This window comes from Petaurus breviceps, unplaced genomic scaffold, assembly GCF_028583685.1.
Source record: "Petaurus breviceps papuanus isolate PSGF00001 unplaced genomic scaffold, PetGlider_PUasm1.0 227, whole genome shotgun sequence".
Taxonomy (NCBI): Eukaryota; Metazoa; Chordata; class Mammalia; order Diprotodontia; family Petauridae; genus Petaurus; species Petaurus breviceps.
In genome coordinates, this window is record NW_027185896.1 from 5,063,132 (window position 1) to 5,081,644 (window position 18,513).

The 18,513-nt window shown below is 37.4% G+C and overlaps 1 protein-coding gene across 3 annotated transcripts in view; it reads left to right on the top strand.

Moving 5' to 3' along the window:
• Positions 1-18,513, top strand: part of SFMBT1 (Scm like with four mbt domains 1) — a 184,696-nt gene that overhangs the window by 128,111 nt on the left and 38,072 nt on the right. For all 3 annotated transcript variants that reach the window (XM_069095485.1, XM_069095484.1, XM_069095483.1), the window contains 6 exons: positions 446-543; positions 1,071-1,172; positions 4,895-5,045; positions 7,435-7,517; positions 8,247-8,373; positions 10,307-10,420. In XM_069095485.1, the coding sequence (XP_068951586.1) occupies positions 446-543; positions 1,071-1,172; positions 4,895-5,045; positions 7,435-7,517; positions 8,247-8,373; positions 10,307-10,420 (675 nt within the window). The remainder of the gene's footprint in view (positions 1-445; positions 544-1,070; positions 1,173-4,894; positions 5,046-7,434; positions 7,518-8,246; positions 8,374-10,306; positions 10,421-18,513) is intronic.

Consider the following 18,513-nt stretch of genomic DNA (forward strand, 5'->3'; position numbering starts at 1 on the left):
CCTTGCCATTTGTAATTTGTAGTTCCAATTTAAGGGCACCAAACTGAAGTAAAAAGTATTAAGGGAAGGGTTCAAATAAGTGGGATTCATGGAATGGCAAGACTTGTGAAAACCTGTATTTTTAAATGAGAATGTTTACTGTAATGTTTAAAGTTACACTGTATTAGGGCTTCTTTTGCTGTTGCAGTGATACACTCATTGTCCAGGTACATTCACCTGCTTATTTTGAATTCTGTACTTACTCCTCAGCTAATAGTTGGATTATTAGCCAAAGTATTGAAAATTAGTGACAAGTTCCTTAAGTGCATTTTGGGAGTAGGTTTCAGCTTTAGGGATTATTTATACTCACACTTGTTGTTAGTGGAAATTAATCCCTCATTTGTGACATTTGAGTAATTTTTTTCCATGTCATTCATATGTGCTTCCACTCTATTTTTTGCTGAAGCCATCAGACATTTGAAAAGTGAGGCAGAATGGCGGGAGATCTTAACCAGAATTAAAGAGGAAGAAGAAGAATCATTGATACCCTCTGACTTATTTAAGGTAAAAAAGAAAAACTTTAAAGATACTATCCTATTGACAAAATGGTACATAGCAAGTGGTCGTGGGAAGTGTGTATCTGTGTAAAATAAATTTTGAAGAAAAAGATGACATTATTTCTTCTCACAGTGGTAGTGATGTAGTTTAATTTTATCTTTTAGTCTTTTTAATAACTATATCCTTAGCTAAGTAGCTATAGGTAAGGTGTATATTAAATGTTTGCCTCATTATTCCCCATCTTCTCTTCCTTTCCTCCAAATTTTCCTTAGTAATTTAATGTAATATATTGCATGAATGTCTTCAAAATACTGATTTTTGGGGGGCTAATCTTTTGAACTGCTTCCCAGGAAAGAAGGGTAGTGGATTAGCTAACCTAATTTCTGTTAGAAGATTGAATTAACTAGCATAATTATTTGATGTGTACCTGGGATAATCTAAAAGTTAATATTGAAGCCATCAGACACTTAAAAAATGAGGCAGGAGATTTTAGCATCTGTAGTCCTTATTTCAACATGGTGTTTTAATTTCAGGATAAACCGGTAATTGGTCATCACACATTCTCTGTAAGCATGAAATTGGAAGCTCTAGACCCCTTGGCCCCTTTTGCTATTTCTCCTGCTACAGTTGTGAAGGTAAAAAAGAACTTTATGTTTTTACCTCTCTTTGTGTCAGAGGTGGTGGCTCAGGATATTGGTGTCAGGTCATTCCAAGTTTTGTATTCTAGGAAATGTCACAAGTCAGGGAAATGTACTTTTCCTTGTCAGAAGTTTTAGGACCCCATAGTCATCTGACCAGGTATAGGGAAAAAAATATGACTTTAATTTTATTTAATTGTATCAGGCTGATGTGTTAATGTTTAATACAGGTGGGGTGAAAAATTCTTGAGGTCAGCAGGCTCAAACAGATTTTATAGTGTAATGATACCTAGTCATAGACCCTTACATCCTCCACCCCTATTCTACAGGGTAGCTAGATGTATCAGTCCAGAAGCATTGAGATGGTCAGAGAGAGGAAGAGGCATCTGGAGTTGCAGCATGGAGGAAGAGAGAAGGCAAAAAATGTCCAGAAATTGAACTTTGAAGATCTTGTCACAAGACAACTGAGGGCAGCTTCTGTTTGAATTAAAGCTTTTTCAGGAATTGCAATTTACGGATTAAAAGCAGCTGAGCAAGAGTGTGTCGTATAGGAGAAAATGAACAGATGCTATAAAAGAAGACTAAACAAAAAATGAGATGGTTGCTTCCACTCGGCACGGAGAGTATGGAAGTGGGGGAGAGTTTTGTCTAATTCTTCATAGGGTAGGCTGTGTTTAGTGGAAAGAACAGTGGATTTGGAGTCGGAAGACCTGCACTCACATCCTTCCTTTGCACTTCCTAGATGTGTAACCATAGACAGATTATGTAACCTTGCCATTTCTCTCCAGCTGTAAAGTGAGGGCAGTAATGCTGATGCAGCCTTTAGCCACATTATCATTTTATTACCATTGTGGCTATTGTGGTGGTGGTTGTTACTGAAAGGTAGTGGATGGAGGTTCAACTTCTGGATTAGGGAGACGTGGGTTCAATACCTACCTCTGGTGTATGTTGCCTGTCACTTGTCCTCTCAATGCTTCTAGGTAATTTCCTAAGACTTTGAGTTTCAGAGAAGGTGCCAGCTGTGCTGGGCAGAGTTCCCTCCTTCAGGAGTTCCTCAGCCTATTGAAATCACAGGTCCAGTCTCTGCCCCTGTTCTTGTTGCTGTTGTGTTTCTGCATGTGGATATGCACAAAGATCAGGTTCTTCCTAGGAAAAGATTATAGATTAGCAGCTAGAAGGGACTTTAAAGATCATGTAATATAATCTCCTAATTTTATAAATGAAAAGACAACATCAAGGAGGTAAGGTCCGAAGTCACACAGGTACTAAGTTGTGGGTCTAAGATTTTTGACTCTAAGTTCTCATTCCCAAACATGTGCTCTTTCTGTTTATCTTTTGTTTTTTTTTTAACTGTTCTGTGCCAGTTTCACGTCAAGAGACTGAAGGAACACTTTTCTCTTCTCCAAATTATCAGGAAGAATGATGGGTTTTTTCCTTTTTCTTTTTTTTAATGGAAGAAATATTTCACAGAGAAAATGAAAAAAAATATGAGGAGTCTTAATCTTAGTTAGAAGTTTTAAAAAAAAATTTTTTTTTTAAGCAATTGGGGTTAAGTAACTTGCTCAAGGTTACACGGCCAGGTGTTTCTGGGTGGTGCTAAGTGTCCGAGCCCGGGATTCGATCTCCAGGTCTTCTCAACACTGGAGCTGGTGCTCTTACTCTCTGTGCTACCTGGCCGCCCCTTAGTTAGAAGTTTTTTGAGGGGGGCAGCTAAGTGGCGCAGTGAATAGAGCACCAGCCCTGGAGTCAGGAGGACCTGAGTTCAAATATGGCCTCAGACACTTAACACAAAGCTAGCTGTGTGACCTTGGGCACTTAACCCCAATTGCCCTACTTTCCACCGTCCAAAAAAAGAAGAAGAAGTTTTTTGAGGGTTTATGGGTTGATGCTATGAATTTAGGGAAGAAGGACCACTGGACATTTGCAACTATAAATAGGTATAAAGCTTTACCAGTAGAAGTGGGAACTAGAGATTCTTTTCTGCTAAGAAATGATGATGTAGAGAGTATCCATTACTGGTCAGAAGAAGAAGAGATGAGTTGTGTTTACTCTGGGTTTATTAAAAGGTTGGTGACTCTTCTGAGGAAGTAGCCAAATGTTGCGGAGACACATGTAGAATGTGATAGAATGCCTAATGGAACTAATCAGACTAAACTAGTAAAACCAGGTAACTATTACACACTACTAGTGATACATATGAGGTTGAATGATAGTATATAAAGGGACTAGGAAACCTTTGCTAAACATTATGAAGTCTTGGGAAAGAACCTAAACAACTTGGGGCCCAAGGAGTATTTTCATTGCTGCTTCTAATTGAAGGTGGTTACTTTGGAAGAGAGAGATATATAATAGGAGAATATGATATCTTAGAATGAGATTTGGATTTTTGGAACTATAATAAAATTTAGGAGTAATAGACTGTTGGCTAGAGACTATGTACACTTAACAAGGATGGGTGGGTAAAATAGGTATTTGTTGAGAGTCTATGAATCTTAATGAAAAGGCTTTATGCTGAAAGTGGAAAGAGAGAAAGAAAGCTGTCCACTTGTATCTGCCAAGCTAGATACCACAGAGTAGCAAGTATGTCACAGGAAGAACATCAGTGGAGAGGACCCAAGAGTTTACAGAGATTATACTCAAGATAAGGGACAATATCAATTATGTGGCCATAGATGCTCTAGATACAGATACACACCATCTGGGTAAAAATAAGGTAATTAGAGATCTTAAGGAAATTCAGCCATTTTACTAAGACCTGGTAGGATGACGTTTAGGATTGGAATCTAGCTTTAGAAAAGAATAAAGATATTACAAAATAGGAAAATAAATCAAAGAGTCATGGAATAGCATTGTAGATTAAGAATGAAGTAGGTGATAATCTTTTTGTATTCTACTCTGGATAGACTGCATCTGGAATATAAAATATAACATTTATTTTTCTGAGTGCCACATTTTAATCAGAACATTGATGAATTGGAATATGGTGAGGGGATTGGAGACCATGCTGTGTAGCACTGTTTGAAAGAATTGGAAGTCTTGAGAAGAGAAGACAAGGGCAGCAAATTATAGCTCTTAAAGATATTTGAAAGATTGTATTATGGAGGGAAGAACTAAATAAGACTTCTTTTGATTGGCTCTACAAAACAGAAATAGGAGCCATGAGGTGGAGGCACATTGTTATATAAAGAAAAATTTCTTAATGATTAGAGTTGTCCCAAAGTAGAATAGACTCACTTAGGAATTGTGGGTTCCACATAATTGGCTTTTATGTAGAGACCAGATAATACTTTTTACAATTATTATAAAGAGTTCAGGTGTATGATTGGATTGGGTAATCTCTGAGATTCCTTCCAGCTCTGAGACTATTTTATTCTGTTCATGTTGATGTATTTAATAAATGTGTACTGAATTAGATTATTTATATCCCTGAGGTACCACAGAGTTGCAAGAACTATTTTGAGATTTCCAGGATTTTTTTAAGCTTTCTACTCTAGAAAAGGATTTGGTCAGGTAAAATGCAGTTAGTGTCTTTAGTGTAAGTGTCCTTTCAATCTCTGAGGATTCCAGTTATGCCTAGTATATTGAGACCATGTTCCTGTGTCTTTATGGTTGGTAAACATGGAATTAGCCATAATTGTTTAAGATACTTGTCCTTGTAAGTCACATGTAGAAACCATTTATTGTTTGTTGAACTTAGTATCTGTTGATTAAACTTACAGGTGTTCAATGAAAAATATTTTTTGGTGGAAATTGATGATTTGCGACCAGAGAATCCCATAAGACGATCTTTTGTGTGTCATGTTAATAGTGCTGGCATTTTCCCAGTACATTGGAGTTTGAAGAATGGTTTACATCTTAGTCCCCCTCCTGGTATGTATCTTTCTAATTGAACCTAGTGAACTTCGATCTTATTCTTGAATCAAGATTCATTGTCATGGAGTATTTTTCAAGATCCTTATTTCCCTCTTTGCATTCCCTGTTTTCTGCTCTCAGATATATTAAAAAAAATAAGTTGGCATAGCTCTAAATATGAAGTAAGGAAATATTAAGGAATTGAAGAAAAGTAGCACATCGGATGATCATTGGCACCCAATTTATTAAACAGACCATAAAGTTGAATTGGAAGGTTTATTTTCTTCTGTTCTTAATTTATTGAACATCATCTGTCACTCAACAACTATTTGAGAGATTTGAATCCTGGTTTTGAGATCTACTAGCTATATAAGCATAGACAAGTTTTCAAAGACTTGGTTTTCTCATCTGTAAAATGGTAATAACAACCCTTACACCACAGACATCACCCTCCCCTTCCTCCCCCTCCCTCCCTCCCTACTCCTTTTCCCCTCCTATCTCCCCCTTCCCCCTTCTTCCCTCCCTCCCCCCTTCCTATCCCTCCCTGATGTTTTAGAACCAGAGGGCAAAATAGAGGTTGAAAGAATCCACTGATCACCTCCTGAAAAAGATCCCCAAAAGAAAACTCCTAGGGATATTATAGCCAGGTCCTGGAATTCCCAGATCAAAGAGAAAATATCACAAGCAGCCAGGAAGAAACCGTTTGAATACTGTGGAAACACAATCAGGATAACACAGGATCTGGCAACTTCTACACTGAGGGATCATCCCAAGGACTTGGAATATGATATTCTGGAGGGCAAAGGAGCTGGGATTAAAACCAAGAATCACCTACCCAGCAGAACTGAGTATCATGTTTCAGGGGAAAATATGGTCATTCAATGGTATAGAGGACTTTCAGGCATTCTTGATGATAAAACCAGAGTTGAATAGAAAATTTGACATTCAGATACAGAAGCAAGAGAAGCATGAGAAGGTAAATAGGGAAAAGAAATAATAAGGAACTTATCAAAGTTGAACTACTTACATTCCTACATGGAAAAATGATAATTGTAATTTATGAAACTTTTCTCAGTATGAGAATAGTTGAAGGGAATAGAAATATATATATATATGTATATATGTATGCATACATATATATGTCTGTATAGGACTGTATATGGGCGTATGAATACATATGTGAGTGTGTGTATATATGTGTACAGGTATACATAGACTAGGGCACAGGACCAATTAAATAGGAAGGGATGATACTTAAAAGGTGAAATTAAGAGGTGAGAGGAATATAATGAGAGGAGATGGGGAGAGATAGAATGGGGTAAATTATCTCATAGAAGAGGCAAGGGAAAACTGTTACAATGGAGGGGAAGAACAGGAAGGCAAAAGGGAATGAGTCAACCTTATTCTCAATGAATTTGGCTCAGGAAGGGAATGACATTCACACTAAATAGAGTATCTCATCCTACAGGAGAGTAAGGGGGAAGGGGATGAGAGGGGGATGATGAAAGGGAGGACAGACTTGGGGGGGGAGTTGGAAGCACCCACTTTTGAAAAAGGATAGGATCAAAGTAGAGAATAGAACAAATGGGGGGTGGGATAGGATGGAGAGAAATACAGTCAGTCTTTCACAATATATCCGCTATGGAAATGTTTTACATTTACATGCTACACATGTACAACCTATATGCTTATCTTCCCAGTAAGGGTGGGTGACGAGGGAAGTAGGGAAAGAATCTGGAATTCAAAGGTTTAAAATCAAATGTTTAAAAAATATATATATTGTTATTATTGTTTTACATGTAACTGGGAAATAAGATATACAGTTACTGGGGCATAGAGATCCATCGTGCCCTACTGGAAAGTCGGAGGGAGGATGGGGCAAGATATGGGAGAGAGCAGATTGGGGGAGGGGATATTCAGTGGGATTACTGTTTTGGGTAGGGGAAAAATGGGGAGAAAATTTCCACCTCAAAATCTTGTGGAAATGAATGATGTAAACCAAATAATAATAATAATAAAATAAAACAAAACAAAAATTTCCAAATATACGCAATTACTTATAATTCCAATTCAGAGACACATAGACATGTATATAGATAGATATATACATACATACACCAACACAATATGAATTAAAATTTGAAACTTAAATAGATATCTCTGTAGTCATTCATACCCTAGAGTACTTTTTAATCAGTAAATTGAACTAGAAGTACAGTGTGTGTGTGTGTGTGTGTGTGTGTGTGTGTGTGTGTGTAAGACTTCTGGAGAATGAAAGCTGAGTTTGGTTACAGAAGACTCGCTGTATCTTGAGGGATGCTAAAGTACTCAGATATGTTTAAATGTGTGTGTATGTATAGATGTATATATAGATAGATGTAGATATTTATTGTTTGTTGTTTTTAAGGCTACCCAAATCAGGATTTTGACTGGGCAGACTACCTCAAACAATGTGGTGCTGAAGCTGCTCCACAAAGTTGCTTTCCTTTGGTAAGTATTTTTCTTTCTGTAGAATCATTTTCTTGTATCAATTTTCATCCTGTTTCTTGTTAAAGTTACTCCAGAGTGAATTGTATCTGCTTGGGCTCTGACCATGTTACACATTTTAGCAGTTATACTGGGTTAGAGAAATGCCTTTGCTGTTGACTTTAAATGATTTGTTTTTATCTAATCAACTTTATTTCTGATATCACAAATTGAGGTCTCATTTATTTTGGGGAGAAATTTAAGTTCAATCTGCAAAAGCTATAAAGCTAATAGGAGAAAACTGCTGTGTAAAATATATACCTTTTTATGTGTGTATATACACTAAAACTATGGAATTGGGTTCGTGAATGACTTTTAAAATATTGATAGTAGAGGAGATAAAACTTATGGTAGGATGTGCCAAAGGAACAGCAACAACTGAAAAAAGACAGGCATTTTTAGCTTGCCTTAAAAAAAAAAAAAAAAGCCAGTATGCATTTATTAAATGCCTACTCTGTGCTGGGCACTTGTGCTAAGCACTGAGGATACAAAAAAAGAAAAAAAAAGAGCTCTTTAGTTCTTAAGAACTCTTTAAAGAGCTCACAGTCTAACGGGGGATATGACATTGTCCTATTTTTTAATTAAAATGTTGTATATTCTTAGCAATTTGGTGATTAGGAGACAATATTTAGAAAATGGGATAAGTGCATTTTATCTCACTGCAGTGGAATTTTGCTTTGTATTCTTTTTTAGCCAATTTCAGACCATGGCTTTAAGGAGAACATGAAGCTTGAGGCAGTGAATCCTACTGACCCTGAAGAAGTATGTGTGGCTACTATTACTTCAGTGAAAGGTTCATACCTGTGGCTCCAGTTGGAGGGTAGGTCCCATACTGGAGAGCTCTTGAATTTTTCTGTGAGCAAGCTTTTTTTTTTCTTGATTTAAAAAAAAATGTAGCTAGTTCATCTTTGTGTACCAGACAAATCAAATCATTAAGAAGAGGATAAAGGGACGTCTTCAGATTCACACAATGGCTAATTGTGAAGCTGAGACTTTAAAACAGAACTTTTTAATTGCCGGTTTTTGTCTTCCAAATGTTTGGGAACTATAATATATTTCAGTACAAAGTTCCCTATCATTTGAAAGGGAAGTTCTGCATATCAGATAATAGCTAAGAATGACTTTTGGGATCTATATTTATTCTAGATACTAGATTTTAGTTTGTCCTAACTAGTAAGCTTTTGTTACTTTTGAAATGAAAAGTGATGGGAAAGAAGATATGCACTTAATACTTTATAGTGCTAGAAGTGTCTGCTGCCAAGAAAGCTTCATAGGTAGAAATACTATGCTAGGAATAGAGATTACAGTTTTTTTTGGTCACATTCATGTTTCTTATCTTTCTGCCAAGTCAAATAAGTCAACAGATATTTATCCAGTACCTGCTATGTGCCAGGCATTGTCCTAAGCTCTGGGGATGCAAAGAAAGGAAAAAGATGACTCCTGTCCTCAAGGAGTTCACATCACTTGACTAACTTCTTAAAAAGGCCTATTCACTGAATGGGCGTTACTTCACTTTAAGTGAGTACCTGAAAAGGCCTTAGCCTAAAAGGGCTAGGGTCTCCCATTGCGTACTGGGTCATCTCTAGTCATCTTGAGAATGTCAGGTCACTGGATCCAAATGATTCTGGAGGAGAAAGTGAGGCTGGTGACCTTGTGCAACCCTCCCTCACTCAAATCAAAGTCAACTGCAAGTCATGTCATCATTTCGCTGATGCTACGGTCCTCTTTCCAAACAAAGGACAAACACAACATTCTGCTGGGGAAGACAGCATGCAAACAACTATGGACAAGCAGGATATAGACTGAATAAACTGGAAATAATTTTAGAGGGGGTGGCACTAAGTGAAGGAGAATTGGGAAGGGCTTTTTGCAGAAGGTGGGATTTTACCTGATACTTGAAGTAGGGCAGGGAAGCTGGGAGGCAGAAGTAAAGTAGGAGAGAGGTCCAGAATGCCAAAGAATTAGTTAGGCTTTGGAAATGTGTTGCTGCTCTCCAGTTTCACAGTAGCATTCTGGGTAAATGTTAGAACTGCCTAGAATTTCTGTTTAAATATTTAGTACTGTTTAAATGATTTGCATTATGCTCTACTAACAGTAATTTAGAATGGGCTGATTGGTTTTATTTTTTTGTTGCCCTCTTATTTTCAGGAGGTAGATTCTTCTTTCTGGTGTTCTCTGTGCTGACTTTTTGAATAGTTGGTGCAGTGGAGAGAATGCTAGGCCTGGAGTAAGGAAGAGTTAAGCTCATGTCCAGTCTCAGATACTTTTTTTGTGATGGGACCCTAAGCCAGTCTCTTAACCCTCAGCTTCAGTTTCCTCATCTGTAAAATGGGGATAACAACAGCACCTCCGTCACAGGGTTCTGTGATGGTAAAATGAGATGACATATGTAGTGTTTTTGTGTACCTTAAAACATTATGTAAACACTAGCTACTTCACCTAATTATTGCTATATAGATTTTCTGCACATTTTCTCATCTCTGACCAGTGGTCACATTGGTCCACATTCGACTCTCATACTAGAATACTCAGGTATTTTGTGCATGCTTTATTCTATGGATGTGGAAAATGGGGGATTTTGTTTTGAAGTAACCTAGTAAACAAAATATTTGATCTAGATGCAAAGATATAAAATGACACAGTCTGCCCTCAAGGAACTTTTATTCTTTTGATGTCATCATTGATGCAGAATAATACTATGAAATAGAACTTAGAAGAACACTAACAGACTAACTTTTAAAAATTTTTATTAGGCTCTAAAAAGCCAGTACCTGAATGCATTGTAAGTGTGGAGTCCATGAATATCTTCCCTGTGAGTTGGTGTGAAACTAATGGATACCAGCTCCAGTCTCCTCGTCGAGCAGTAGGTATGACTGGGTTGGAGCATGGTGGGCTGCATGATGTGAAAATAGTTCCAATTATATTGAGTCCTGTTAGCATATCACATATTAGACTCTAGAATTCTAATCTCATAAATTTGCCGCACCATGTTTTCAGTTATTATGTCACAAAAGATTGGAATTACGAAGGTAAAAATAAAACCTAAATTAACTTAATGTGAATCATGAAGTACATTATTGTTCCAGCTGGAACATTAGGAATGTATCATTATTATACAATAGTGAAATTTACAAGGAAGAAAAGAAAAAATCTTTTGTGTCAGTCAGCATAGTACAATAGATATCTCTCCTAGGTTCTGCTACTTTTTACTAGGGTAAGATTCTTAATTTTTTTGTCTAAATTTTCTCATCTGTAAGATGAAGGAGCTGCTGAGATGGTTCAAAGGACCTTTTAGCTCTAAAGCCTCCAATCAAAGTTATGTCATCTTTTATTTACTAGTGAAATTTTTTTTAAGGAGCAGAATTTCTATTAAAAATTGTCCACTATCAAAGCTTTTATTTTAGTAATAATGTGCTCAACTAGTCTTTAGGGCCTGGAAATGAAGTATAATTTTAATGAATTTGTGGGATGAAACTGGAAAGTCAAGATACTAAATATTGCAAATACATCTCACCTGCTACTTGCCTGTGATAAGATAACTGATGTTCTCTTAAGTTTCCTGGTAGCCATAGACACCCCATTTTAATTGCCCAAAAGATATTGTTCCCAGGATTATTGTTCCTTCTGGCTATCACTATGATGCTTTGGGGGGAGAGGGGGGATTTACCCTACCTCTGGATATATGAAACCTTTCATGTACCCTGATAGCTGATGATAGCCAAATTTCCCTCCCCCCATTAAACTTAGATTGATAGATATTGTTCTTTTAAGTTCTTCAAAGAAAAGTGCCAAAATATTAATTTAATCCAGTGCTAATGCAAAGAGAATATAGATTATGCTTGGTTTTGCAAAATTGTTTTTAAAATTAAGATTGTGAAACAAGTTCTATTAATTGGAATTCCTATTAATTTATATCATAATATTGTAGCCAAGTTCCTGTGAAAATTAATATACTCTAATAGTTTTTCCTTTTTAAAAGGATAATCACTTTTATTATATACTTAACAACTAACAATTAAAACAAACATACAGTATGGGGTAAATTGGATAACATTAACCTTTAACTGTACAAAACCAAACAAAATAGCACAGCAAAAAAAAAATGCTTTTGTTCTGTGCCCCTTTTTAAGGCCCTCTCAAAGTTTTGCTACTTTTGCCCCTATTTTCCTTCCTTTTTTCTTTTTTTATAATTGCTATAGAGTGTGTGTGTGTGTGTGTGTGTGTGTGCGTGTGTATTTTTTCTGGTTCTGTTCTATATCATGTTGGCGATATCTATTTTCCACTTATTTTTCATGATCCCATACTATTTCACCACATTAATGAACTATAATTTCACAGACTTTTAAATTTGGAACTGGGAGAGACCTTTAAAATCATATGTAGTCCAGTCCTCTCATTTTATATTTTAGGAAACTGAATCCCAGAGTTAAAAGGTTAAGTGATTTTCCTCAGGTAACATAGAGGAATAGAAAAGAGGTGGCTTTGTAGTCTGGAAGACTTGGGTTCAGGTCTCACTTCTGAAATGTTCTTGGCTGGATGACCCTGGATAAGTCACTTAATCTCTCAGTGCAGTAGGCAGCTCTTTTAAGACAATGAATTTAAAGGAGTTGCTGATTTACATTCCTAGTGAGAGTTTCTTCACCAGAACCTTGCTATACAGTGAAGTTACAGATCTGGAACAAACAAACAACAATAAATATTTTTGTACATATTTAGTCAACCAGTCAGCACTTAAGTCATTGGTGTGTATCAGGCATTGTACTAGGCACTGGAGATACCAAAAAATGAAATAATACTTTAAAAGAATTTTTATTTTGGGAATAGTTCACTTACAGTGAAATATCTTGGTCATAATAGATGTTTTCTGATGTTTTGTGCATGTTGTTGTGATTCTCTGAATGTTTATAACAGTATGGAGTCCCGCCAACTAAAAAAGGATGGGGGGGGGGAACCCTATGTTTGCAAATGAGAGCACTACATAGCACAGCTCTAGGCCTAGAGTCAGGAAGGCCTGAGTTCAAATCTAACCTCAGACATTTACTAGCTCTGTGATCCTGGGCAAGATATTTAACCCATGACTGCCTCAGTTTTTGTAAAATGGGGATAATAATGGCACCTACCTGCGAGAGTTGTCGTAAGGATCAAATAACAATTGTAAAATGGTTAACACAGTACCCAGCACCTAGTAAGTACTGTATATAAATGTTAGTGATTATCATCATCATCATTATTGTTGTCATTGTTATCATCTTCATCAGCATCATCTCCCAAGCCAAACAGCATAGAAAATAGCTGCAAAGAAATAAAACAAACATAGACTAGATCCAGGAAAAGTCATTGGTAAAATGCATGGCCTCACATATCTGTACACAAATGCCCAAAGTTTAGACAAAAAAATAGGAACAGCATGGAGACAAATTGGATCTCATAGGAGTACCTGTGCCTTTCCAAGGAGTATCTACGAGGTACCTTTTGTTTAGCTATGACTTCCTTTTTTCTTCTGGTTTCATTTATAAAAATAATATCAAGATTGATATGATTCAGCTCCTTTAGAACTGAATTTACACCATGTATTTGGTCATCAATTGTTAATTAAATTTTATTGACGATCCAAAAGCTATGTGATTTACTCAGGGAAGGAAAATATGTCCCCTCTCTGCATGGTGATATGAGCTGTCCCATTCCTTCATCTCCACAGTGCTAGGAACAAATGACTTTTCTCTTCCTCTCATTTTCACCTCAGATCTGCAAAACTTCCAGTTCTCCATGACTATAGAGCAAAGTCCAAACTCCACAGGCTTGAGTTCAAGATTTTTCACAACCTGAACCCTGCCCACCTTTCAAATGCTATTGTCCATTACTCCTTTCCATTAAATCTCTTCTCTAGCCAAACCTGTTGACTTATTCTCCTCCAAACATTCTTTATAGATTCCATCCTTAATGCTTTTGCTTGTTCCCTCTTCCTTTCCATCTTTATATCTTGCCCTTCAGAGTCTAGATTGAAGCCATCCTTCTCCAGGAAGTCTTTCTGGATCCTCTTTTCGTTCCCCTTGATCTCATCTTCCTTTAAATAGAACCTACTTGTCTATCTATAAAGAATGTAAAACTCCTCGTGACTAAAGACTCTGTCTTGTACATCTTTGTAATCCTGTCAAACACCTCTTACAGGGCCTTCCTAACACCAGGTGTGTCCTCAACAAGGATTCATGGATTTAAAAAAAAAATTAAAACAGCAATTTTTAGCACTCTCTGCCCCCTTTTCTGCCCTTCTGCTACTGTCATTGCTGAAAAAGAAGCAGGGTGTCATGCAGGATAAAGTCCATTTTTTACTTTTCTATGTTTCATGGGTTACCATGGCTGATAAAAAAAATTCTTTACTAGGTGACCTTTCTTTGTGGTTAGCTAGGTAGATTCTGGGAAAACAGACATGATGAAATAAGCAGGGAGCATAGTGAAAGTTTTTCTAGTGTGGTGTAGAACCTACATTAGCTTACATTTCACTGGCATAATCTTTGAGGATGTGCGATCACTTCTGCACCGCAGGCATCCAAGTAGGACTTTGTAGAGTCCTTTATGTAATATAACATGTTGATATTTCAGTTAGTATTATGCTAAATCTCTGAGTTAGCTTGGGAAATGTCAATACTTTTACTCTATTTGCTTGATCCTTTGAAAACTGGTGTCTTACCTTATAATTCAACTAAAACCTAATTGCCAGGTTCAGTGGTCTTTTCTCAGTTTTCACCATTCTTGACCTCTTTACTGCAGTTGACACTGTGGACACACTTTCACCTCCAAGATACTCTTTCTTTGAGTTTTTTGTGAAAATTATTTTCTCCTAATTTTCCTACCTATCCTTTGCTGGCACAACATTTATATCATGCCCCTTGTCATTGTGTGTCAAAGTGCTCTTTTGGCCCTTCTGTTTCTACCATTTCTACCCCTTTTTTTGGTGAGCTCATTAGCTCTCATCATTGCCTTGCTGATTATTTACAGATTTATATTTTCAACCCTAATCTCTCTCCTGAGCTCATCACCAGCTGCCCATTAGACATTTCAAACTGGTTGTCCTGAAGATACCTCAAAGTTAACATGTCCAAAACAGAATTCATCTTTCCCCTTAAGCTCTGCCCTTTATCAGACTTCCTATTTCTGTCAAAGGTTCCACCATTTTTCTTGGCATAATGGATAGAATGTTGTATTTGGAATATAAAAGACCTGAGTTCAAATCCTACCTCAGACTCTTAGTTGCTATGAGGCCTTGGCAAGCTACTTACTCTCTTAGTTTCTCATCTGCAAAATGGGGAAAATAATATCATTTGTTTTAGAGGGTTCTTGTGAAGATTGAATAAGGTAATATTTGTCAAATGCTTTGCAGACCTTATAGTGCCATATAAATGCTAGCTATCATTATTTTTAGTCTTCCGGATTAACAAACTCATTGTTATCTTGGACATTTAATTCCACATATCCAATCAGTTACCAAATCTTAGTGTTTCTATTTCCATGGCATCTCTCTTTTTTTTTGGCCTGTTCTATCTACTTCCACAATCAACACCTAAGATCAGATCTTCATTGCCTCTTTCATTTCACTGTTACAGTGGATTCAAAATGGTATGGGTATCTGAAAGGAGAGATCTTTTCTAAGAATTTTTCCTCAGTTCTTATCCTCCTAGATGTCATCTCTCTAGCTTTTGACAGTGGTACCATCCCCTCCTCCCAGATATTCATTCTTGCCTGTTTTGGTTTTTGTAGATGCACTGTTTCTTGCTTCTTCTGCCAGTCTAAATGTTCCTTTTTAGTGCAATATCCCTCCCTCTTGGGATACTCATTTGATGAGTGAGTGTTTTCAGAGTCAGATACTCACAAGGTGGACACTTACAACTATAGCACATGTTTTCCCATCAATGGACATCCTTCCCATTGCTGATTGACTAGTGGACACAATTAACTTAAAACAAAGACATTTATTAAAATGACATAGTAAGGAGGGTGGAGCCAAGATGGCAGCCTAGAAGCAGGAAGGCTCTGTGAGCTCCTCCCCTAACCACCTCAAATACCTATAAAAAATGAATCTAAACAAACTTTAGAGCTGCAGAATCCATAAAGTGACAGAGTGAAACAAATCTCCCGCTGAAGGCAGCTTGGAAGGCAGACAGGAAGGGTCCATCACAGCTTGCTGGGAGCCAAGCCCAGCCCTGTGTGAGCCTGTGGTTTTAACCCCAGGGCTGCCCACATCTGCAGCTGCAGCGGACTTTGGGAGAGTAGATCACCAGCAGCTGTGGCGGTTTCCAGAATTATCAGTCCATAAATGCTGAAGAAAAAGTGAGAGATCAGTGTGGAACTCTGTTGAAACTGGGGCTAGAAGTGGCGGAGGAGTGGTGGCCCTGCAGCTGCCTCCACGTGGCTGCTTCAGAGCTCCTGGCCTGCAGATTGTAGGGGGTCCAAGCGGCCATTCAGAGGGTAATCGCTCTTGCTTTAACCTGCCTGGATCTGGATCAAGGTCTTGGGTGGTGTTCCTGAGGTGTGTGACCAGTAAGCCAGAGTTTGTGGGGGCTGAAAAGACGGCCCCCTCCTAATAGGCTCTGGCAGCTGCGAAAACCCCAGCAATTTGGGACAAAGCTCTCCCCTCTAGAAGCAGAGTGACAGAGAGCTCAAAACTCAAGTAATTAATTGGCAACATGAGCAAGCAAAGGAAACGAAGCAAGTACAGCAATCCAACTTTAGATTCCTTTTTTGGGGACAAAAAGGATCAAAGCATGGAATGGGAGGAAGACAATGAAGTCAGAATCCCTACACCAAAAGCTTCCAAGAAAAATATGAACTGCTTACAGGCCATGGAAGAGTTCAAGAAGGATTTTGAAAATCAAGTAAGAGAAGTGGAGGAAAAATTGGGAAAAGAAATGATAATGATGCAAGAAAATCATGAAAACAGAGTCAACAACCTGACTGAAGGAAATAACACCTTAAAAAATGGATAAACTCCAATGGCAAAAGAGGTCCAAAAAGCCAATGAGGAGAAGAATGCCTTAAAAAGCTGAATTTGTCTGATGGAAAAAGAATTTCAAAAGCTCATGAAGAGAATTCCTTCAGAATTAGACTGGAGCAAATGGAAGCTAATGAATTTATGAGAAATCAAAATACTATTAAACAGATCCAAACAAATGAAAAAATAGAAGACAATGTGAAGTATCTCATTGGAAAAACCACTGACCTGGAAAATAGATCCAGGAGAGATAATTTAAAAATTATTGGACTGCCTGAAAGCCATGATCCAAAAAAGAACCTAGAAATCATCCTTCAGGAAATCATCAAGGAAAATTGCCTTGATGTTTTAGAACCAGAGGGCAAAATAGAGGCTGAAAGAATCCACTGATCACCTCTTGAAAAAGATCCCAAAAAGAAAACTCCTAGGGATATTATAGCCAGGTCCTGGAATTCCCAGATCAAGGAGAAAATATCACAAGCAGCCAGGAAGAAACAATTTGAATATTGTGGAAACACAATCAGGATAACACAGGATCTGGCAGCTTCTACATTGAGGGATTGAAGGGCTTGGAATATGATATTCCAGAGATCAGAGGAGCTGGGATTAAAACCAAGAATCACCTACCTAGCAAAACTGAGTATCATGTTTCAGGGGAAAATATAGTCATTCAATGAAATAGAGGACTTTCAAGCATTCTTGATGAAAAAACCAGAGTCGAATAGAAAATTTGACATTCAAATACAAGAGGCAAGAAAAGCATGAGAAGGTAAAGAGGGAAAAGAAATCATAAGGAACTTATCAAAGTTGAACTATTTACATCCCTACATGGAAAAATGATAATTGTAACTTAACTAAACTTTTCTCAGTATGAGGATAGTTGAAGGGAATATAAATGTATATATATATATATATATATATATGTGTGTGTGTGTATGTGTGTGTGTGTGTATACATATATATGTCTATATAAGAAGGTATATGTACGTATGAATATATATATGAGTATGTGTTTATGTGTGTGCAGGTATACATAGAGGGCGCAGGACCAATTGAATAGGAAGGGATGATACTTGAAAGGTGAAATTGAGAGGAATATAAATGAGAGGAGATAGGGAGAGACAGAATGGGGTAAATTATCTCATATAGAAGAGGCAGGGGAAAACTGTTACAATGGAGGGGAAGAACAGGAAGGCAAAAGGAAATGGGTCAACCTTATTCTTATTGAATTAGGCTTAAGGAGGGGATGACATACACATTAAATGGGTATCTTGCCCTACAGGAAAGTAGGGGGGATGATGGAGGGGAGAGCAGGTTGGGGGGAAAGGGAAGTTAGAACCACATACTTTTGAAAAGGGACCAGGATCAAAGTAGAGAATAGAACAAGTAGGGGGCGGGATAGGATGGAGGGAAATATAGTCAGTCTTTTACAGTATATCCACCATGGAAATGTTTTGCCTAACTACACATACACAACCTATATTGAATTGCTTATCTTTCCAGTAAGGGTGGATGATGAGGGACGAATGGAAAGAATCTGGAATTCAAAGTTGTAAAATAAAATGTTTAAAATAAAAAAAAAATTTATTATTATTTTACATGTAACTGGGGAATAAAATATACAGGCATTGGGGCATAGAGATCCACTGTGGCCTACTGAAAAGTCATAGAAGGGATGGGGGAGGATATAGGAGAGAACAGATTGGGGGAGGGGGTATACATTGGGATCACTGTTTTGGGATGGTGGGTAGGGGAAAAATGGGGAGAAAATTTGTAACTCAAAATCTTGTAGAAATGAATGATGTAAACTAAAAATAAACATAGGATAAAAAAAAAAATGACATAGAAAAAACAATGGCTACAAAACAATTCCCTCAGAAGCCTGAGCTACACTCTTTCACAAGTACGATGACCAGAGGAAGAATTGGCCCAAATATAGAATACAGTGGTAGTGAGGCATATTCGAGGGAACAT